Source organism: Babylonia areolata, chromosome 7 (genome assembly GCF_041734735.1).
Source record: "Babylonia areolata isolate BAREFJ2019XMU chromosome 7, ASM4173473v1, whole genome shotgun sequence".
In the NCBI taxonomy this organism is placed as follows: domain Eukaryota; kingdom Metazoa; phylum Mollusca; class Gastropoda; order Neogastropoda; family Buccinidae; genus Babylonia; species Babylonia areolata.
The window spans coordinates 4,022,940-4,047,814 of NC_134882.1; the positions used below are offsets into that span (position 1 = coordinate 4,022,940).

The 24,875-nt window shown below is 48.1% G+C and overlaps 1 protein-coding gene across 1 annotated transcript in view; it reads right to left on the reverse strand.

The window, feature by feature from the left end:
- The window catches only part of LOC143283669 (cadherin-related tumor suppressor-like), a 366,856-nt gene that overhangs the window by 1,500 nt on the left and 340,481 nt on the right, over positions 1–24,875 (reverse strand). The window contains exons 9-15 of the mRNA XM_076589888.1: positions 14,325–14,508; positions 13,121–13,371; positions 9,870–10,054; positions 8,846–9,067; positions 6,313–6,534; positions 3,995–4,174; positions 18–2,282 (exon numbers count right to left, since the gene is read on the reverse strand). Coding sequence (XP_076446003.1) covers positions 57–2,282; positions 3,995–4,174; positions 6,313–6,534; positions 8,846–9,067; positions 9,870–10,054; positions 13,121–13,371; positions 14,325–14,508 — 3,470 coding nt within the window. The 3' untranslated portion in view covers positions 18–56. The remainder of the gene's footprint in view (positions 1–17; positions 2,283–3,994; positions 4,175–6,312; positions 6,535–8,845; positions 9,068–9,869; positions 10,055–13,120; positions 13,372–14,324; positions 14,509–24,875) is intronic.

Here is a 24,875-nt window from a genome sequence, read left to right on the forward strand (position 1 = left end):
CACACACACACACAGACCTGTCTGTGGCGGGGTGCCGGTGTCCACAGCCAGTACAGTCAGCGTGTAGTGCGGCACAGGTCTCCCTGTCCAGCACCCCGTTGCCCGTGGTGACGATCCTCCCGGACCGGGGGTCCACGCTGAACCACCCACCCTCGTTCCCCGCCCCCACCCCGTACCGGAACTGCCGGTTCTCGGGCAGCAGGTCGTGGTCCCTGGCCGTGACGGTGACGACGGGGGTGTCGGCGCGGGCCTCCTCCGGCAGGCTGGCGATGTAGAGCCGCTCGGTGAAGACCGGCGGGTCGTTGGCGTCCTGCACTGTGATGTTGATGGTACACGTGTCCGTGTCGTTGCCCCTGCACACTGCCCCAGTTCTTGGCCAGGGCCGTCAGCACGATGAAGGGAGACGACTCGTAGTCGGGTCGCTCCACCACCACCAGGTCGCCGGTCAGCGGGTGCAGGCGGAATCCCCTCAGGTTGCTGGGGCCCAGCAGGTAGAAGTACACCACCCCGTCCACCCCTCGGTCCGCGTCTGAGGCCTGCAGGGTCAGCAGCGTGCTGTTCATGGCGGCCGACTCGCTGATGCTCCGCCGGTACTCCCTGTGCAGGAAGCGCGGCACGAACTCGTTGACGCCCGTCACGTACACCCGGACCTCCGCCACGCTCTTCCTCAGCGCCTGGCCGCCGCCGCTGCTGGTGGGGTTGAAGGCCATGACGGTCAGGCTGTACACGTCGCGGCTCTCGTAGTCCAGCTCCCCCTCCACCCTCACGCTCCCCGAATCGCCGTCGATGGAGAAGCGGCGCTGCAGCAGGGAGGGTCCGGTGAACGCATAGCGCACCACGGCGTTGTTGCCCGTGTCGGCGTCCTCCGCGTGCAGCGTGAGCACGGGGGTGCCCGACGGCGAGTTCTCCGGCACGAAGCTGCTGAAGACAGAGCGGTTGAAGCGAGGGCTGTTGTCATTGACGTCCACCACGCGCACCGTGTACACCTGACTGGCCTCCCGGCTGAAGAGCGCCAGGTCGCGCGCCACCACGGTGAGGAAGTGAGTCTGCTTCCGCTCGTAGTCCAGAGCCCCCGCCACCGTCAGACTGCCCGACACTGGGTGCATGGCGAACACACCCTCCTCGTTGCCATGAGAGATTGAGAAGCGGACCTGTCCGTTGAGGCCGGTGTCGCGGTCGCTGGCTCTGAGGGTGTCCACGGTGTAGCCCAGGTGCACGTCCTCGTGCAGGCTCTTGGTGAACACGGCGTTGCGGAACTGGGGAGCGTAGGAGTTGACGTCGGTGACGGTGAGCACGAGCGTGGCGCTGGAGGACAGCGGCGGGTCCCCCCGGTCCGTGGCGGTGACCACCACCACCAGGTCAGCCCCCTGCTGCCCGGTCAGGCCCCGCCGCACCGACACCACCCCGCTGTACGGATTCACCTCGAAGAACGACGACCCGTTCCCGCCGGACACGCTGTACGTCACGTCGGCGTTCAGACCAAAGTCTAGGTAGTCGTTGGCCTCCACGCGCAGGATGGAGCTCCCCCTGCCGGCGTTCTGCGGAACTGCCGACGTGTATTCGCTGTGCTGGAAGACGGGGGCGTGGTTGTTGGCGTCCGTGACGGTGATGGTGACGGCGGCCTGGGAGGACAGGGAGGGCATGCCGAGGTCCGTCACCAGCACCTCCAGTGTGTGCACGTTCATGGCTGAAGGCCCGTCCACCGTCCGCTGGAACTCTAGCCTCTGCAGCGTGCGGATCTCGCCGGACTCTGCGTGCAGCTCGAAGAGGGTGGACGGCCGCTTGAGGGAGAAGTAGAACTCGTTGTTGGGGGAGCTAATGTCCTCGTCCCGGGCCTCCAGACGGCCCACCAGCGTGCCCGCCTCGCGCCCCTCCTGCACGTCAAACCCGTAGGACGCGGTGAGGAACTGCGGGGCGTTGTCGTTGACGTCCAGCAGACGGATGGTGACCTGGGTCTTGGTGGCGAAGGAAGAGTCCGACACGCTGACTTCCGGCCTGTAGCGCTCCTTGCTCTCCGCGTCCAGCGTGCCCACGTTGGTCAGGTTGCCGCTCACCGGGTCCACGGCGAAGGGGGCGGAGTCAGGGCCCGCGATCAGCGCGTACGTGGCCACCGCGTGCACGGGCGTGTCGCGGTCCGTGGAGGTCAAGGTCAGCACGAGGGAGTGGAGGGGGAGGTCTTCGGGCACGGCCACGCTGAAGAGCCCCGAGAAGACTGGAGGGTTGTCGTTGGCGTCCAGGATGACCACCTTCACCGTGCACGTGGAGGTCAGCTGGGGGGAGCCCTGCGACACACACAGCACTGGGCCGTCACACGTGTTGCGGAAAAGGAGTCTACTTCTTTTTCTTCTTCTTTTTATTTACCAGATGATAAAGGGAGTCTAATGTTTACTAACCCTTTTAACGAAACCCAACCCAACAGAACGTAACGCATTCACACATAAAGCAAACACCACAGAACCTGACGCATTCCGACTAGACGCTAACCCAACCCAACATAATAAACGTGACACATTCCGACATAACGCTAACCCAACCCAACATAATAAACGTGACACATTCCGACATAACGCTAACCCAACCCAACCCAACATAAACGTGACACATTCCGACATAACGCTAACCCAACCCAACATAATCTGACGCATTCCGACATAACGCTAACCCAACCCAACATAATCTGACGCATTCCGACAAAACCCTAACCCAACCCAACATAGTCTGACGCATTCCGACATAAAGCTGACCCAACCCAACAAAAACGTGAAGCATTCCGACATAACGCTGGCCCAACCCAACATAATCTGACGCATTCCGACATAAAGCAAACGTAACAGAACCCAACACATTCTGACATAAAGCTAATGCAACCCAACCCAACAGAACTTAACGCATTCCGACGTCACACTAACGCAATTCAACGCTTCGTATCGCAGTTCGACACAAGGTAACAGAACAAGACATGAACAAACGCAACGCACCCCTGCACACCCTGTGGCAAACACCATCCATCCAAAACCAAACCTAAACCTAACCCGATTCAACCAGCTAAACCTGAGCCGATTCAACCAACTCAGCCTTAACCAATCCAACCCCGCCCCACCCAAACTGCCCACCAGGTGGAGTGCTGACCTTGGGGTAACGCGTCCGACAAGGTGGTCTGGACGCTAGTATTCGGATGAGATGACAAACCCAGGTCCTGTGTGCGGTATGCACAGCACGTAAAGGAACCCATGACACCAAAAATGGTTGTCCATGGCAAAATTCTGCAGCTAAAATCCACTTCCATAGGAAAACAATAAAGCACAGTTGCAGACAGAAACAATAAATGGGTAATGCTGCACTGATTCGACGAGCTATCCTTGGTTGGAGTAGCCCGAATTTCATGCAGAGAAATCTGTTGTGAGAAAATGCAGTACAACACGGCACAATACAATGCGACAAGATACGATACAATACAACACAATACAATACAATAGCATACAATACAACACAATACAGTACTACAGTACAACATAATACAATACAATGTAATACAATACAACAGCATACAACACAATACAGTACTATAGTACAACACGAAACAATACGATAATACGATGTAATGCAATGCAATACGAACAAGTACAGTACTACAAAACAACACAACACAATACAATGCAATACAACACAATACATTGCAATACAATACAAAGCAACACAACACAATACAAAGCAATACAACACAATACATTGCAATACAATAATACGAAACAGCAAAACGCAAGGCAACTCAATACATACACAGTACAACGCAATACAACATACAATAAAAAAACAAACATAAAAAAAACACCACAACACAACACGACACAATACAATAAAAAAACAAACATAAAAAAAACCCACACCACAACACAACACGACACAATACAATAAAAAACAAACATAAAAAAAAACCCCACCACAACACAATACCACCACCAACAACACAACCCAACCCAACAGCAAAACTGACCTGATCCCGGGCCTCCACCACCAGGTGGTAGAGCGGCACCCCCTCCCTGTCCACCACCGGGTTGGCCGTGCTGATGAGCCCCGTGGCTGCCTGGATGGTGAAGGTGTTGTTGGTGTTGCCCCCCGCCAGCTGGTACCGCACCTGGCGGTTGGCTCCAGAGTCTGCGTCCTCCGCCTGCACCTGTGGGGGAGTCAACGGAAATGGCGGCTGTGTGTGGGTTGGTTGTTGTGTGTGTGACAGTCTGTGTGTGGGTTGGTCTGTTGTGTGTGTGACAGTCTGTGTGTGGGATGGTCTGTTGTGTGTGTGACAGTCTGTGTGTGTCTGTTGTGTGTGTGACAGTCTGTGTGTGGGATGGTCTGTTGTGTGTGACAGTCTGTGTGTGGGATGGTCTGTTGTGTGTGTGACAGTCTGTGTGTGTCTGTTGTGTGTGTGACAGTCTGTGTGTGTGTTGGTCTGTTGTGTGTGTGACAGTCTGTGTGTGTGTTGGTCTGTTGTGTGTGTGACAGTCTGTGTGTGGGATGGTCTGTTGTGTGTGTGACAGTCTGTGTGTGGGATGGTCTGTTGTGTGTGTGACAGTCTGTGTGTGTCTGTTGTGTGTGTGACAGTCTGTGTGTGGGTTGGTCTGTTGTGTGTGTGACAGTCTGTGTGTGGGTTGGTCTGTTGTGTGTGTGACAGTCTGTGTGTGGGTTGGTCTGTTGTGTGTGTGACAGTCTGTGTGTGGGATGGTCTGTTGTGTGTGTGACAGTCTGTGTGTGTCTGACAGTCTGTGTGTGGGTTGGTCTGTTGTGTGTGTGACAGTCTATTAGTGTCTGTTGTGTGTGACAGTCTGTGTGTGGGTTGGTCTGTTGTGTGTGACAGTCTGTGTGTGGGATGGTCTGTTGTGTGTGTGACAGTCTGTGTGTGGGTTGGTCTGTTGTGTGTGTGACAGTCTGTGTGTGGGTTGGTCTGTTGTGTGTGTGACAGTCTGTGTGTGGGTTGGTCTGTTGTGTGTGACAGTCTGTGTGTGGGTTGGTCTGTTGTGTGTGTGACAGTCTATTAGTGTCTGTTGTGTGTGACAGTCTGTGTGTGGGTTGGTCTGTTGTGTGTGTGACAGTCTGTGTGTGGGTTGGTCTGTTGTGTGTGTGACAGTCTGTGTGTGGGATGGTCTGTTGTGTGTGTGACAGTCTGTGTGTGTCTGACAGTCTGTGTGTGGGTTGGTCTGTTGTGTGTGTGACAGTCTGTGTGTGTCTGTTGTGTGTGTGACAGTCTGTGTGTGGGTTGGTCTGTTGTGTGTGACAGTCTGTGTCTGTTGTGTGTGACAGTCTGTGTGTGGGTTGGTCTGTTGTGTGTGTGACAGTCTGTGTGTGGGTTGGTCTGTTGTGTGTGACAGTCTGTGTGTCTGTTGTGTGTGTGACAGTCTGTGTGTGGGATGGTCTGTTGTGTGTGACAGTCTGTGTGTGTCTGTTGTGTGTGTGACAGTCTGTGTGGGATGGTCTGTTGTGTGTGACAGTCTGTGTGTGTCTGTTGTGTGTGACAGTCTGTGTGTGTCTGTTGTGTGTGTGACAGTCTGTGTGTGGGTTGGTCTGTTGTGTGTGTGACAGTCTGTGTGTGGGTTGGTCTGTTGTGTGTGTGACAGTCTGTGTGTGTCTGTTGTGTGTGACAGTCTGTGTCTGTTGTGTGTGACAGTCTGTGTGTGGGTTGGTCTGTTGTGTGTGTGACAGTCTGTGTGTGGGTTGGTCTGTTGTGTCTGTGACAGTCTGTGTGTGGGATGGTCTGTTGTGTGTGTGACAGTCTGTGTGTGTTGGTCTGTTGTGTGTGTGACAGTCTGTGTGTGGGTTGGTCTGTTGTGTGTGTGACAGTCTGTGTGTGGGATGGTCTGTTGTGTGTGTGAAAGGTAAGTCTGCGTCACAGTCAGTGTTAGGGTTAGTCTGTGTTTGGTAGGTGTGTGTAAGAGTCTGTGCTTGGGTGTTTGTTGTTGTGTGATAGTCCGCATTAGGGAAAGTCTTGTCTGTGTGAGTCCGTGTTAGAGTTAGGTTTGTGTTATGGTAAGTCTGTGTGACAGTCTGTGTTAGGGTAAGTCTTGTCTGTGTTAGAGTCTTTCTTGGGGAGGGTCTGTTGTCCGTGTGTGAGACTGTGTTAGGTTAAGTCTGCTGTCTGTGTGACAGTCTGTGTCAGGGGACGTGTGGCGATTCTGGGATTGGGGAGGAGGAGGTATGTTGTGTCTTATGAGAATGTGGTGACAGAGAGAGAGAGAGAGAGAGAGAGAGAGAAAGCGAGAGAAAGCGAGAGAAAGCGAGAGAAGAGGGCAGACAGACAGACAGACACCTCACCACACCCACCTGCAGAACGCTGGAGCCAAGTGGAGCGTTCTCCAGCAGCGCAGTCTGATACCAGGTGGCGTTGAAGCGCGGGAAGTTGTCGTTCCTGTCCTGCACGGTGACCAGCAGGGGGCGGTAAGTGGACAGCGGCTGGGGGTGGCCATCCTGGGCCCGGATCCACACGGTCATCGAGGTCACCACCTCGTAGTCGATTTGTCCCGCCACTGTGATGGTGCCGTTGTTCTGGAACACGGCACACAGCGCATCATGCACACGTAAAAGAACCCACGGCAACAAACGGGTCGTCCCAGGCACAATTCTGTTACGAAAAATCCACCCTGGTGGTAAAACAAATACACCTGCAGACCGAACGAAAAAGAAAAAGAAATGGGTAGCGCTGTACTTGTGGCGACGAGACCCAGACTTTCAAAAAGAGAATATGTCGTGACCAAAAAGGAACACAACACAATGCAACACAATGTTATACAATACAATATAATACAAAAGGTACGGGACCTTTAACTTTTTTTTCTCTCTCACCAACTGACCTGGTTATACAATATAACGCAATGCAATATTATACAATACAATACAGAGGGTTTGGGACCTTGGGACATTTAACTTTTTTCACCGACTGACCTGGTCATACAATACAATACAATAAAATACAATATATAGGGTATACAACACAACACAATAGAATAGAATAGAATAGAATAGAATAGAATACAACGGGTATGGGACCTTGGGACATTTAACTTTTTTTCCCATCCAACTGACCTGGTTATGGAATACAATGCAATAAAATACAATATAAAGAGTATACAATACCATACAATATGATACAATACAACGCAATACAATATGATACAATACAACGCAATACAATATGATACAATACAACGTAATACAATATGATACAATACAACGCAATACAATATGATACAATACAACGCAATACAATATGATACAATACAACGCAATACAATGTGATACAATACAACGCAATACAATATGATACAATACAACGTAATACAATATGATACAATACAACGTAATACAATATGATACAATACAACGTAATACAATATGATACAATACAACGTAATACAATATGATACAATACAATACAAAGGGAATGGGACCGTGGGGCCTTTATCTGTTTTTTCGCCAGCTGACCTGGTTATACAATATAATACAATACAATACAATTCGATACGATACAATTCAATACAATAGAATGGGTATGACACATTGGGGCCTTTACTTCTGTTTTTTCACCAACTGACCTGGTTGTACAATATAACACAATGCAATACAATACAATGCAATACAATACAATACGATACAATACAATACAATAGGTATGGAACCTTAGGGCCTTTACCTCTGTTTTTTCACCAGCTGACCTGTTTATACAATATAATAATGTATCGTATTATTGTATTACTCATTTTTGCCACAACAGATTGCTCTGTGTGAAATTCGGGCTGCTCTCCTCAGAATGCGAGCGCCACCCATTTTTAAAAATTATTTTTTTCCTGCATGCAATTTTTGTTTTTGTTTTTTGTTTTCCTATCGAAGTGGATTTTTCTACATAATTTCGCCAGGGACAACCCTTTTGTTGCCGTGGGTTCTTTTACGTGCGCTAAGTGAATGCTGCACGCAGGACCTCGGTTTCTCGTCTCATCCGAATGACGAATACGATACAATACAAAGGGTACAGGACCTTTAATTTTTTTTTCACCAACTGACCTGCTTATACATAATTGATACATTACGATACGAGTACGATCAATACGATACACTAATACAATCGAGGTACGATACAATACGATACGATACATTCACAAACAATACAGAGGTACGATACGATACGATACACTACATACAATACAGAGGTACGATACATACGATACGATACATTACAATACAATACAGAGGTCGATACGATACGATACGATACATTACAATACAATACAGAGGTACGATACAATACGATACATTACATTACAATACAATACAGAGGTACGATACAATACGATACGATACATCACAATACAATACAGAGGTACGATACGATACAATACGATACGATACATTACAACACAATACAGAGGTACGATACAATACGATACGATACATTACAATACAATACAGAGGTACGATCGTAATACGATTACGTTCCACAACTGACTGGTTTACGATACGATACGATACACTACAATACAATACAGAGGTACGATACAATACGATACGATACGATACATTACAATACAATACAGAGGTACGATACGATACGATACACTACAATACAATACAGAGGTACGATACAATACGATACGATACATTACAATACAATACAGAGGTACGATACGATACGATACGATACATTACAATACAATACAGAGGTACGATACGATACGATACGATACGATACAATACAATACAGAGGTACGATACGATACGATACGATACATTACAACACAATACGGAGGGTACGGGACCTCGGGGCCTTTAACTCTTTGCTTTTTTCCGTTCCTCACCAACTGACCTGGTTGATGGCGAGGGCGGAGTTGACGTTGCCGCCCACGATGTGGTAGGTGAGGGTGCTGGCGCGGGAGGTGGTGGCACTCACTGTGGTCAGCACGGTCCCTGGGGGGGAGTTCTCCTGCACGCGCACCCCCGTGGGCATGGGGGCGAAGGTAGGGGGCGTGCCATTGACCCGCTCCACACTGACCGTCACCCACACAGTGCTGTTGAGGGGGGGCTGGCCCTGCAAGGGGGTGGTGGTGGTGGTAGTGCAGTGTAATACGATTAATACAATACAGTATATTACAGTATAATACGACGCAGTACAATACAGTATAATACAATGCAATACAATACAGTATAAGGCAATGCAATACAATACAGTATAGTACGATGCAATACAATACAGTATAATGCAATGCAATACAATACAATGCAATACAATACAGTATAATGCGATGCAATACAATACAGTATAATGCGATGCAATACAATACAGTATAATACGATGCAATACAATACAGTATAATACAATGCAATACAGTATTATACAATGCAATACAGTATAATACAATGCAATACAATACAGTATAATACAATGCAATACAATACAGTATAATGCGATGCAATACAATACAGTATAATGCGACGGAATACAATGCGATGCAATACAATACAGATTAATACAATGCAAGACACGCACAACGCACACGCTCAAAGGCAGGCATCCACACATACATTTTGCACATACATGTGCACAACATGTTAAATAAATATGAAGGTGAAGTCAGCATACGAATACCAAGTTGTGGAACACACACACACACCCACACGCACACATGAATACAAACATAAATACGCATACATTAATCCATACAAAATTATATACAACACACACACACACACACGCGCGCGCGCGCACGCACATACACACACACGCACGCACACACACACACACACACACACACGCACGCACACACACACACACACGCACGCGCGCCATTCCCGGACAGAACCACCACAGACTCAAACCCTCAACCCCTTACCAGGTCGGACGCCAGGACCTGAAAGGAGAAGGAAGCGTCTTGGCCGCTGAGCCTCTGGGCAGCAGTGACCACCCCGGTGTGCATGTGGATGTGGAAGCGGTCATCTGCTTGCAGTAGCGAGTACACCACTTTCCCATTGGCGCCGGTGTCCCTGTCAAGCGCCGTCACCCCCACCACAAAGTCCCCTGGGGGAAAAAAACCCAACTTCCTTTTTTGTTGCTCGTGCTTTTGTCCAGTATACTTAAGTTACTCCTACCACAAAGTCGCTTGAGGACAAAAATTCTGTTTCTTTTATCATTCAAAACTTATACATACATTTGTTAGTATATCTACTTCAATTTTCCTGGCTGTTAGTGTTCTTCTCCATGACGTCACCCTCTACATAAAGTGCCCTGCGGACATTTTTTCCAGTGATATTGCAATGCCATGTTGCTCGTGTCCTAGTCCAGGGTCATAACCCTCCGCCCCCACCCCCCCGCCCCCCAACCCCTCACCAGAAAGGCTCCTGCGGACGAAAGCCTTTCTTCTTCTCATAACTATGTTAATAACTTTGTAATTGTTGTTCGACACCAACCAGACTCGCACCCCCCCCCCCCCCCACGAAGTCCCCTGAGATAAAAAAAAAAAAAAAGAAAAAAAAAAAAGAAGTGTTCTTTTCACGTTAGCCATTTTCGTCCTTGTTCACGCCCCCCCCCCTCCCCGCCCCCCGACCCCCCCTCTACTCAGTTCCCTGAGGACTGCAAAAAGAGTTATGACAAAAAAGTTTCAAGAGACTGAGGTTCGTCCCCTGCGGAAGGAAAGTAGCACTCCAAAGACTACTTGGCCATTGTCATCCGTGTCTCCGTCCACGCCAGTCACCCCCGTCTTCCACAAAGTCCCCCGCGGACAGAAAGTAGTTTCTTCATAACACCGCTTCACCACTTCGGCATCAATCTGCTTCCTGTGTTTCTCCGTGTCCGTCACCCCAACTGTAAAAATCCCCCCGCGGATAGAAAAAAAAAATCTCAAAACCCAGCCGCCATTCACAGGATAAAGTCTCTCTCTCTGTGTCTCCATCCTCCCCCCTCCCCTCACAACCCCAATTTCCTTGTCTTACACGCACGGCGGCAGTGAGTGACTGTAACTCTCGACTGCCGCCTTACTGCGCAGTGCAGTCACGGGGAAAGAGCGAGGTTTCCAACCCGGTGGTTGTGTGCCTCAAGGATGAAGCTGCGCGCAGAGTCACGACATCACAGAGGTCTGAGGGATGCCACAGGAGCGGGGGGAGAAGAAGATGGATGTCAGCCCTTGGGGTCCTGACCATCAGACCCTGCCTCTGATCATCTCTGGTCCCCTCTCGCACTGCCGTCGACAGCTGATGAAGTCAGTCTCGTGTGGACGATGCCTTCCCTCGCTCGAGAGGATGAAGGGAAGGACGGTAATCAATGAAGGGTGCACGTGCTGACCCTGAAAACTGCCCTCAGCACTCCATGAACAGTGCACGTGCTATCATAACAACATTCAGCACTCCATGGACAGTGCACGTGCTATCATAACTACATTCAGCACTCCATGGACAGTGCACGTGCTATCATAACTACATTCAGCACTCCATGAACAGTGCACGTGCTATCATAACTACATTCAGCACTCCATGAACAGTGCACGTACTATCATAACTACATTCAGCACTCCATGAACAGTGCACGTGCTATCATAACTACATTCAGCACTCCATGAACAGTGCACGTACTATCATAACTACATTCAGGACTCCATGAACAGTGCACGTGCTATCATAACTACATTCAGCACTCCATGAACAGTGCACGTGCTATCATAACTACATTCAGCACTCCATGGACAGTGCACGTACTATCATAACCACATTCAGCACTCCATGGACAGTGCACGTGCTATCATAACTGCATTCAGCAGTCAATGAACAGTGCACGTCCTATAAAAACCACATTCAGCACTCCATGAACAGTGCACGTGCTGTCATAACCATATTCAGCACTCAATGAACAGTGCACGTGCTATCATAACCACAGTGCACGTGCTATCATAACAACATTAAGCAATCCACGGAACGTGCACGTGCTGTCATAACGACATTAAGCAATCCATGGACAGTGCACGTGCTGTCATAACCACATTCAGCACTCAATGAACAGTGCACGTGCTGTCATAACCACATTAAGCAATCCATGAACAGTGCACGTGCTGTCATAACCACATTAAGCAATCCATGGACAGTGCACGTGCTGTCATAACCACATTCAGCACTCAATGAACAGTGCACGTGCTATCATAACCACAGTGCACGTGCTATCATAACCACATTAAGCAATCCATGGACAGTGCACGTGCTGTCATAACCACATTCAGCACTCAATGAACAGTGCACGTGCTATCATAACCACAGTGCACGTGCTATCATAACCACATTAAGCAATCCATGGACAGTGCACGTGCTGTCATAACCACATTAAGAAATCCATGGACAGTGCACGTGCTGTCATAACCACATTCAGCACCCCATGAACAGTGCACGTGCTATCATAACCACATTCAGCACTCAATGAACAGTGCACGTCCTATAAAAACCACATTCAGCACCCCATGAACAGTGCACGTGCTATCATAACCACATTCAGCACTCCATGGACAGTGCACGTGCTGTCGTAACCACATTCAGCACCCCATGAACAGTGCACGTGCTATCATAACCACATTCAGCACTCCATGAACAGTGCACGTGCTATCATAACCACATTCAGCACTCCATGAACAGTGCACGTGCTATCATAACCACATTCAGCACTCCATGGACAGTGCACGTGCTGTCGTAACCACATTCAGCACTCCAAGAACACTTCGTGTGCTGATTGTGAATAATGCCTTCAGTCTCCCCTTTCTGGCATGCCTTTTCATTCTTTTGAGGACCATCTGCTCGCTTTTGGTGTGTGAGTACTGCTTTGCTTGACACAGCTGTGACTCTCAACATGTATGTGGAAGCCAGTCCCAAAGGTCAGCATCAATTCATTTGCTTTGCCATTGGTTTTAAAAACACAACAAAAACACAACCCATCTGTCCAAGTCTTCTTAATGATAATAATATTATCATTCATCCGTAGCTTTGCCTAAGTTCTCAGGTCGCCGTTTGCACTTGGAGATAAGCCCTACTGGAGATGAAATTGGTGGTCTTCCTAGGACAGCCAGTTTCACACACACACACACACACACACACACTTCAGCCGAACACTCACCAGCGGTGGTGGGATCGCCAATGGTCTTGGAGTAGGCCGCCTGCTCGAAGGCGGGCGCATTGTCGTTGACATCATCCACGTAGACGATGACGTGGCAAGAGGCGGACTTGGGCGGGATGCCCTGGTCGGTTGCCATGACGACCAGGTGGTGGTGCGCGTGCTGCTCGCGGTCCAGGGAGCGGGTGGTGAGGATCCTGCCCGTGCCGGGCAGCACGGTGAAGCGGCCCCCCTCGCTGCTCTCCAGCTGGTAGCTGTTTCAGCACACACACACACATGCACACATACACACACACACACACACACACACATACATACAGACACACACACATATACATATACACACATACAGAAACACACACACACACAGACACACACACATACATACAGACACATACACACGCATACACACACACAGACACACGCACACATACAGACACACACACATACAGACACGCATACACATACACACACACACACGCACGCACGCACACACATACATATAGACACACACACGCGAGCGCACGCACATACACACACGCACACATACATACAGACACACACACAGACACACCCACATGCATACAGACACACACACGTCACAATGGGGTTTCACATTTACTTTCTCGAGGAGGAGGCGTTCGGACGAATCTAGTCACACACGCTACACAGCCCTTGAGCTGAATGAAGAGCTCAATATATATCTATCTATCTATCTATCTATCTATCTATCTATCTATATATATATGTGTGTGTGTGTGTGTGTGTTATAATCTGGCTGGCAGCAGCATAATAACCCAGCGCGCAGGTACAGTGACTCAAGTGTGTGTGTGTGTGTGGGGGGGGGGGGGGGGGTAGGGGAAGATGGATGGGTGAGTGAGAGAGATAATTCAGGACAAGACAAGACTAGACAAGACAAATGGTTTACTGACTTACGTCTTTGCTTATATCAGGGGAGGGGGGAAAAAGAGGGGGGGGGGAATCAAAAGCACGAAATCATATGTAAAATGTCATTGCACCCTCCCCAATACACACATACGCGCACGTGCGCGCGCGCGCACACTGAGACGTTCACAAAAGGTGGGTGAGAGAGAGAGAGAGAGAGAGAGAGGGAGGAAGAGGGAGAGAGCTCCCAACACGAAAACAAAACAGCAGAGATTAAAAAAAAAACCCAATGAAGTTGCACGATTCCGCGAATGACACCTACATGATCTGCGCGTTCACGCCTTCATCCTGGTCCGTGGCCGTCACTGTGATCACTGATTGGCTGCTGTCGCCGTTCTCTATCACGTGGGCCACGTAGGGGGCGGAGCTAGTGAACTGAGGGGCGTGGTCATTGACATCCTTCACGTGCACCGTTAGGGTGCCAGTTCCGGTCAGCCTTGGAATCCCTGTGATCAACAAAAGTGAACCGTTGATTAGATAAACAAGTAAATGAATAAATGAAACGTGCTCAGGAAAACCTACTTGTGTCCTTTGTATTGTTTCGGTGTACTGTTTGCGGCCTTTGATCAATCGTGAAGAACAAAACCACCTGTGTCACTTTCTCTTTCAATTCTTTTTATGTGTGTACATTTGTGTGTCCGGTCCGTCTTCTTTGCATTCGTGTTTTTACTGACACATATCGACAAGACAATCTGGAAATGGAAACTGCGCCAAGACATTCAGGGTCTATTCCCCCCCCTCCCTCTCTCCTTGCCTCTCAATATATTCCACTGCTTCTCTGTCAAAGACACACACACACACACGCACACACACAGAAACAGACAGACAGACAGACAGTCAGACAGACACACACACACACACACACACGCTATTAGCAGCAGTCATGACCGAGTGAGAAAGGGAGCAGATTTCTTTTCTCCCCCCCCCCCCCCCCCGCCCCCCTTTCAGAGCAGACTTTACACAGACAGGGAACGACAGAGAAAAGTCGACAGCTCAGTCCACAAAGCAGATGCTTGCCCAGAGAAACGGCGTTGACCAAATGCTTTAAACCTGAAGGCTGAGAAGCGCAGAAGCCGTGAGTGTGGGAGAAAGAAGGGAGCTAACGGGACGGAAGGAGATTAAGTAGACAGGACGGAGTCTGGACACGAACAGAAGTGACGGCCATGGGGAGGGGTATCTTGACGACTGGGCTTGACTCAGCTGGCGTCCACAGATTGGGCCACAGGATGATATAGGGACCTGTTGCGTCGTTCTGTTTTGTCTTGTGTTGCGTTGCGTTGCGTTGCGGTGCGTCGTATTGCACTGCATTGTGTTGTGTTACACTGCACTACTGTGCTGTGTTGCAGGATTCCCAAAAAAGAAAAGTTACGGGGCCGGCCACTTCGGAACTTGCAGTTTTCTTCATGGGAGACTGGTGATATGGTGAAGATTTCCAGCAGACATCAGTGTGTGCACGGGGGACTGGTGATATGGTGAAGATTTCCAGCAGACATCAGTGTGTGCACGGGGGACTGGTGATATGGTGAAGATGTCAGTCCAGCAGACAGCACTGTGTGCACGGGGGACTGGTGATATGGTGAAGATTTCCAGCAGACATCAGTGTGTGCACGGGGGACTGGTGATATGGTGAAGATTTCCAGCAGACATCAGTGTGTGCACGGGGGACTGGTGATATGGTGAAGATTTCCAGCAGACAGCAGTGTGTGCACGGGGGACTGGTGATATGGTGAAGATGTCCATCAGACATCAGTGTGTGCACGGGGGACTGGTGATATGGTGAAGATGTCCAGCAGACAGCAGTGTGTGCACGGGGGACTGGTGATATGGTGAAGATGTCCAGCAGACAGCAGTGTGTGCACGGGGGACTGGTGATATGGTGAAGATTTCCAGCAGACATCAGTGTGTGCACGGGGGACTGGTGACATGGTGAAGATGTCCAGCAGACATCAGTGTGTGCACGGGAGACTGGTGATATGGTGAAGATGTCCAGCAGACATCAGTGTGTGCAGCCAGTGTGGTGAGCCACCACTCACCACCACAGGGACCTTCTTGCACGTGCACGTGGTCAGGCCCACACAGTCCTGTGCTGCAGGGTCAGAAGTCATGCAGGAACGATAGCAAAGTTCCACTGACACGACACAAAAAAGAAGGAAAAAGGAAATCAAGGAGAGGGAACAGCTGTAGTTGTGACAGGAAAAGAAGAGGAGGAGGAAGATGAGAAAAAGGAAGAGGAAGAGGAGGAGGAAGATGAGAAAAAGGAGGAAGAGGAGGAGAGGAAGAAGAAGAAGGAGCATGAGAAAAAGGAGGGAGAGGAGGAGACGAAGAAGAAGAAGCAGAGGAAGAAAAACAAACAAACAAACAAAAAAAAAACAAAAACAAAAAAACAACAACAACAACAACAAAAAAAAAGCAAACAAACAAACACAAAAAAAAAACAAAAAGAAGAAGAAGAAGAAGAAGAAGAAGAAGAAAAACAGAAGGAACAAGAAAAAAGAAGCAAACAAGATCAGAAAAAGGGAGAAGAAAGAAAGGACCAAGAAGGACGAACAAGATCAGGACAGTGACGAGAAGGATGAGCTGATCAGAGACTTGAACAACAAGCACAGCAAGAACAACGAGAAAACACACTTTTACAGGAAAGAAAGAAAGAAAGAAAGAAAGAAAGAAAAAGCAGTTTCAGTTCAGTTTCAGTAGCTCAAGGAGGCGTCACTGCGTTCGGACAAATCCATATACGCTACACCACATCTGCCAAGCAGATGCCTGACCAGCAGCGTAACCCAACGCGCTTAGAAAAAGCAAATAAAAAGAAATACAACAGCGACAACAGCAAACAACCCAGAAAAAAAAGATTCCCCCGAAAGCCAGTCACATGCGTGGAAACGAAGACGACCCGCCAAGATAGAGAAAAGAAAAGTTAACGTCGAATTTTTTTATTTTTCATTTTTGTTTGTTCACGAGGCCAAACTTCGCTGGTGAACGGAGCAACTACTTCTGCGTTCGTGGGCTGCAACTCCCACGTTCACTCGTATATACGCGAGTGGGCTTTTACGTGTATGACCGTTTTTAACCCGCCATGTAGGCAGCCATACTCCGCTTTCGGGGGTGTGCATGCTGGGTATGTTCTTGTTTCCATAACCCACCGAACGCTGACATGGATTACAGGATCTTTAACGTGCGTACTTGATCTTCTGCTTGCGTATACACACGAAGGGGGTTCAGGCACTGGCAGGTCTGCACATATGTTGACCTGGGAGATCGTAAAAATCTCCACCCTTTACCCACCAGGCGCCGTCACCGTGATTCGAATCCGGGACTTTCAGACTGAAAGTCCAACGCTTTAACCATTCGGCTATTGCGCCCGTCGAACGGAGCAACAAGGCGAAAGACAGACTGTCAAGGGCAGTAACCCTTCAAAAATGAAGTGCACAGTCAGCTTGTCGCTTATTCCAAAATCATAACGATTTTCGTTTTCCCGCAGTCCAGTTAATATATCTGCTTTGAATTTGTCCACTAAACTGTTTGTAGATCTTAACTAAGCAACGGAAGTGATGGTTGATTAGCCGAGAACTGAACACGAACTGGCGGAACATGAATGATGTATTACAGGCAAGGGACTTTCCCCCCGCTGGTCGGAGGATTACCGTCACACCACCCTCCCTCCTCCCCCGACTCATCCCGATGTAAACCCGACGTCACACGACGGACGTATGTAAGTCCGTGCGTCACACAGATCACCCAGACCAGTCCAGTGCTGGCAGCGAGACACGTGTGTCACACAGATCAGTCCAGTGCTGGCAGCGAGGCACGTGTGTCACACAGATCACACAGATCAGTCCAGTGCTGGCAGCGAGACACGTGTGTCACACAGATCACACAGACCAGTCCAGTGCTGGTAGCGAGACACGTGTGTCACACAGATCAGTCCAGTGCTGGCAGCGAGACACGTGTGTCACACAGATCACACAGATCAGTTCAGTGCTGGCAGCGAGACACGTGTGTCACACAGATCAGTTCAGTGCTGGCAGCGAGACACGTGTGTCACACAGATCAGTCCAGTGCTGGCAGCGAGACACGTGTGTCACACAGATCAGTCCAGTGCTGGCAGTGAGACACTGTGTCACACAGATCAGTCCAGTGCTGGCAGCGAGACACGTGTGGTCACACCCCCTGCATGGCAATGACCCAACCACGTGGGTCTCACGTCTTCATATCGCTTCTTCTTCTTTACCTCACCGCAGATGTCCCCCCTGGCTCATGTCTCACGTCTCCATATCGCTTCTTGTTCTTCTGACCGCAGTTGTCCCCCCTGGCTCATGTCTCACGTCTCCATATCGCTTCTTGTTCTTCTGACCGCAGTTGTCCCCCCTGCCTCTCTTTCTCTCTCTCTGGGTCTCACGTCTCCACATCGCTTCTTGTTCTGACCGCAGTTGTCCCCCCTGCCTCTCTCTGTCTCACGTCTCCACATCGCTTCTTCTTCTGACCGCAGTTGTCCACCCCTGCCCCCCCTCTCTCTCTGTCTCACGTCTCCACATCGCTTCTCCTTCTGACCGCAGTTGTCCACCCCTGGCCCCCGGCTTTCTCTCTCTCTCTCTTTGCTTTTTTGCTCCGTGAGGAAAATTAAGTTTCAAGAGAATGCCTGTTCAATTTTGTTTTTATCAATGGGTCGGGTTCTACTTTGAAAAAAAAAAAAAATCAAAATATCTGCTCAAAAAACAAGAAAAAGAAGAAACGAACGTAGACATGAAGGCTTACAAAGAAAGAAAGAAAGAAAGAAAAAAAAGGGAAGTTTTGTCTGGAGTCTCAAAGGTAAATGGATGCATACTCAAGACCCACCCACCCCTTTTCCTCTCCACCCCACCACCCCTCTGGGTCTGAAAAAAAATCCCCAGGTACTTGATCAAGGTAAAAACAAAAAACAAAACAAAAAAAAACAACCAACAACAAAACCCCCCCACCCAAACAACAAAACACACTAAAAAGCACGACAAACATGGATACCGCTGTGGAGAGACAGAGAGACAGACAGAGAGAGAGAGAGAGAGAGAGAGAGAGAGTGACAGAGAGAGAGTGTGTGTATACATCGTGTGTGTGTGTGTGTGTGTGTGTGTGTGTGTGTGTGTGTGTGTGTGTGTGTGTGTGTGACAGAGAGAGAGGAGAGAGAGAGAGAGAGAGAGAGAGAGACTCACTCAACGAATCTAATGTTAGACCTCCGGCCTGTAAACATTTGAGATGCACATGCACACACAAGATGGCGAAAGCAAAAGACTAAGAGTAAATAAATGAACTAATACCGAGTGATTTAACACTGCGTAATCGTCGAAATCAAAGTAGAGTTATTTGCCAAAACCTGCTTTGTTGAGGAGAGGAGAGGAGAGGAGAGGAGAGAGAGAGAGAGAGAGAGAGAGAGAGAGAGAGAGAGAGAGAGACGCTTCAGACATTATTTACTGGCACTGGCCTATCTACAGCCCTTATGTCAAGGGGACATAATTCTCAATTGCAGCGTCGTGTATTGAACGAAAAAAAACAAAAAAACAAAAACAAAACAAACTATGAACAGTAAATAAAACAATTCTTGTCAACAAGCTTTTCTAGAACAAGGTGAATTAATTGTTTATAGATGCATGTGCCCAATACAAGCACACATACATCATCTTCACACACACATACATACACTCTATCATCTCTATCATCAACCTCAACTATTTAGCCTAATTGACAACCACAACAACAAATATTATAAACTGTTCATTTTCAACTTGACTATCAAGTGCATACAAATGCAATACATTATTCATAGATATAACTACTACATATTCTGACAAACCATTTTTCTTTTCCGGATGTTAATAGCCTCTGCAACATACCTGGCGAGCGAAATTAGAACTTCATCATTATCAGAGGATAACAAGCTCTGCACGGTTTGCCTTCTCTCGGCGGCCACATGTAAAAGTTGATTCTTAGCCCTGATATCTTGATAAGCTTTGCAATGAAATAGGAAATGGTCTTCATCTTCTCTCACACCATCCATACACACCATGCACAAATTATCCCCAATACCTTCCGAATCAAACCATCTTCTATTTGCTATTAAGCCTAATGTTCTGTTTCTAAATCTTGCTAACATATCCCTGTGCCATTTATTAGTAACTATTATCAAAAATTTCTCTGGTTGTAATACACTTTTGAAGGAATGGAACCAAGAATACTTTATACTATCTTCCATCTTGGAGTGCCAGTTTTGTTTACAAGATACTAAACGATCTTTAAATTCCGAAATAAATCCTCTTTCATTCCCAACTCCCTGACTAAGCCATACAATACCAAACCCATTTACTGTAAGAACTTGCTTCACATTGCCCACCTAGTTATGGTTCCCTAACTCAACTTGCTGGAGTAATATGTCATATGCCTGTCTACATAGTCTGTTTATAGGGAGCTGAGTTAGCTTTAACCAGTACTTGATGCATTTCACAAAGGCTCGAATATATAAAGGATACCTTCCAGAATCACCGTATGCCATCGTGTTAGAAGAGTGCAATGGAACATTCATAAATCTCTTTATGGCTAATGTATGTACCTTTTCCATTTCAGCCTTTTCTTCAAGACCTCATACTTCTGCTGCATAAGTCAACATTGGCTCTATTTGTGTATCGAACAACTTCCAAAATAAAGAGGAATCAACTGTTTTCAGTTTCTTCATAGATTTTAAAATTTCTGTTACTCCCATTTTTCCTTTCCTACACATTTCTGTCCATCCCGCTTTGAGAACACATTTCCGAGTTCCGAATTCACACACACACAAACATACATAATTATACACACACTCTCCACACACATACGCACAAAAATGCACACACTACCACACACACAAATCCCCCCTTCCCCAACAAACAATTAACAATAACAACAAAACAACAACAACAACAAGGCATAAACACACGCACACAAATGAGAGAAAGAGAGAAAGAAAAGGACATTTACAACAACGATGAAAAATCAAACATACATTAATGATTATGCTCACGCGAGAGAGAGAGAGAGAGAGAGAGAGAGTGAGAGAGAGAGAGATACAGACAGACAGAGAGAGAGAGAGAGAGAGAGAGAGAGAGACAGAGAGAGAGAGAGAGAAACAGTGAAATCAAAGAGTTATTTATCCAAACTTAAAAACTGCTGTAATTAGTAGAGAAGAGACAGAGAGAGAGAGAGAGAGAGAGAGAGAGAGACAGACAGACAGACAGACAGACAGACAGACAGATGGAGAAACAGACAGTAAAAGCGAGAAGATGATGACTAAAAAAAACTAGCGGCGGATAATGCATCAGGAGTGACTGAACAGATCGACACATGCTAACCCAGCTGTCCTTTCCAAACCTCTCTTGCCATCTACCACCTGTCCTTTCCAAACCTCTCTTGCCATCTACCACCTGTCCTTTCCAAACCTCTCTTGCCATCTACCACCTGTCCTTTCCAAACCTCTCTTGCCATCTACCAGCTGTCCTTTCCAAACCTCTCTTGCCATCTACCAGCTGTCCTTTCCAAACCTCTCTTGCCATCTACCACCTGTCCTTTCCAAACCTCTCTTGCCATCTACCACCTGTCCTTTCCAAACCTCTCTTGCCATCTACCACCTGTCCTTTCCAAACCTCTCTTGCCATCTACCACCTGTCCTTTCCAAACCTCTCTTGCCATCTACCACCTGTCCTTTCCAAACCTCTCTTGCCATCTACCACCTGTCCTTTCCAAACCTCTCTTGCCATCTACCACCTGTCCTTTCCAAACCTCTCTTGCCATCTACCACCTGTCCTTTCCAAACCTCTCTTGCCATCTACCAGCTGTCCTTTCCAAACCTCTCTTGCCATCTACCACCTGTCCTTTCCAAACCTCTCTTGCCATCTACCACCTGTCCTTTCCAAACCTCTCTTGCCATCTACCACCTGTCCTTTCCAAACCTCTCTTGCCATCTACCACCTGTCCTTTCCAAACCTCTCTTGCCATCTACCACCTGTCCTTTCCAAACCTCTCTTGCCATCTACCACCTGTCCTTTCCAAACCTCTCTTGCCATCTACCACCTGTCCTTTCCAAACCTCTCTTGCCATCTACCACCTGTCCTTTCCAAACCTCTCTTGCCATCTACCACCTGTCCTTTCCAAACCTCTCTTGCCATCTACAGTCACCGAGGTCACCGAGAAAAAACATGTCCTCTGTCACCAGGAGGCCGTGCCTAGGCACCACAGGTGTGGTGTCGTGCACATGGACCAGTCCCCACGCTTTGACGCAGTCTTCAAACTGAAACCGAGTTTCAGTTTCAGTTTTATGGAGGCGTCAAAACGTACGGACTGATCCGTATATGCTTCATTCATTTTGCCCATCGCTCCTGGTGGAGTATAGGCCATCGACGACCCCTCGCCATCGCACTCTGTTCTGGCCCGTATATGCTTACCTTCTGCTAAAAAAAAAAAGAAGAAAAGAAAAAAAAGAAAAAAAGAAAAAAAAAAGATGCTTGCGATGCCTGACTTACGGATAAACCCAACGCGCTGGTTATGTCCTGGAAGCCTTCCATGGGTTCAGTCAAACATCAACATGAAACACAGTAACATCAAATAAACAAACAAAATAAACAACTGAGAAACTGAACCTGAAACTGAACAGAACAGACCTGACACCGGTTCTACAATACAGTGACGGGGTGTCAGACCACGCATTTTTGAAACCCCATGGTTTGTCTCACTTTGAGAAAAAAACCCAACTCCGCCCAGTCAATATAAGAATACCAAGCTGTAAAGAGCGCGCGCGCACACACAAACGCACACATACGCGCGCGCGCGCACACACACACACACACACACACACGCGCGGGTCGTAACATTTGTTAGCATTACTTTCAGCACACCACATAAGAAAAACAAAAACATAAAACAAAAACACAACACCCACTTAGACCCCCCTTTCCCAAAGCGCAAGAAAAACACAGCGGAGCTTTTCTTTTTCGTTTTTTTTTTCTACTGTGGACAGAAAGGACTAGTGCCCAGAGAGGGTGGTGGCTGCGACCAGAATGCGCGCTAAGAGATTGCAGGCAAAGAGAGGTTGTTTGCTGTGGCCACATGACGGACTCTGGACATTAAGAGATAAACAGCGAGGAGGCTGTTGGACAAAGAACGCTGGGCATTAAGAGGGCTGAAAGCAAAGAGGTTTGTTGAATGGACAGTGGGCATTAGGGAGACCTGAAAGCAAAGAGGTTTGTTGAATGGACAGTGGGCATTAGGGAGACTCCCCCCCCCTCCCACACACACAGCAGAAACTGACGCCGGACGAAAAGGAACGCCCAGAGAAAAAGGAGAAGCTGTTTGCGGAGATCACACACACACACACACAGGCTGTGGACACTGCGTAGTGAAGAAGTCACGTCACACAACACGCTCCTCTCTCTCCCTCTCTCCCTCCCTCTCTCTCTCAGACATTCACACACATGCTCATGTAATTATATCAGGTTTTCATCGTTTGTATTTCAGTTGATTGGGGCTACGGCCTGTATCAAATAAAACATTTCCGAGTTCATACACACGCAAACATACATAATTAAACACGCACTCTCCACATACGCACAAAAACGCACACATTGCCACACACACAACCACCCCCCCCCCCTTCCCCAACAAACAATTAACAATAACAACAAAACAACAACAACAAGGCATAAACACACGCACACAAATGAGAGAAAGAGAGAAAGAAAAGGACATTTACAACAACGATGAAAAATCAAACATACATGAATGATTATGCTCACGCGAGAGAGAGAGAGAGAGAGAGAGAGAGAGAGAGAGAGCATCGAACAACTACAACTGGTGGAGCCGAAAACAAACCAAACTAAAAAAACAACAAATCACACACACACACACACACACACACACACACACACACACACACACGAACCCCCCCCCAAAAAAAAAACAAAGAACAAAACAATAACAACAACAAAAAACAAACCAAAACAAAAAACACACGAAAAAACATCTTTAAAAAAAGGAATGGATAAAAGAAAGAATAAAACAACAACAACAACAAAAAACACAAAAAAACAACACAACAATGCCGACGACAACAAAACAGAAGCCAGGACCAGGCCTGGAGACAACGACGACCCGAGCTAACCCTCCTCAACCCCCCACTCCCCACACACCCACTCTCCCCCCAGCCAAGGGACAGAACCCAAACTCCCTGCACACCCTCCCCCTCCCTCCGATCAAAACCAGACGTGACACAGATCAGCCCAGTGCTGACAGCCAGACACGTGTGGTCACACCCCCTGCACATTCACTTTCGCTTTCTCCAGGAGGCGTCACTGCATTCGGACAAATCCATACACGCTACACATCTCCCCTGTCTTCCCACACGCGCTCCGCCACACATCTTCCCTGTCTTGTGATGCCGTGTCTGCTAAACACTGTATAAGCTAAGCGTCCATCTTCGTGTGGATTCGCCCGGTTACCAGCTTTGAACCCTCTCAACTTCGCCTGACCATCAGCATTACCCATGGCGCTTTGTCATGCCTTGAGTGCGTGCATATTATTATTTTTTTTTGGTACCTATCAGAGCGGAATTTCTTCAGAATTTTTCCAGAGGACATTTTTGTTGCCATGGGGTTTATTTATTCTTCTTTTTTTTTCCAGTGCGCCAAGTGCGTGCTGTACACGGGACCTCGGTCTATCGTCTCATCCGAATGACTGTACGGCCAGTTCGATTTCCCAGTCAAACTTGGGAGAAAGGGCGATGCGGGATTCAAACCCAGAACCTCCAGGACACTGTACTGGC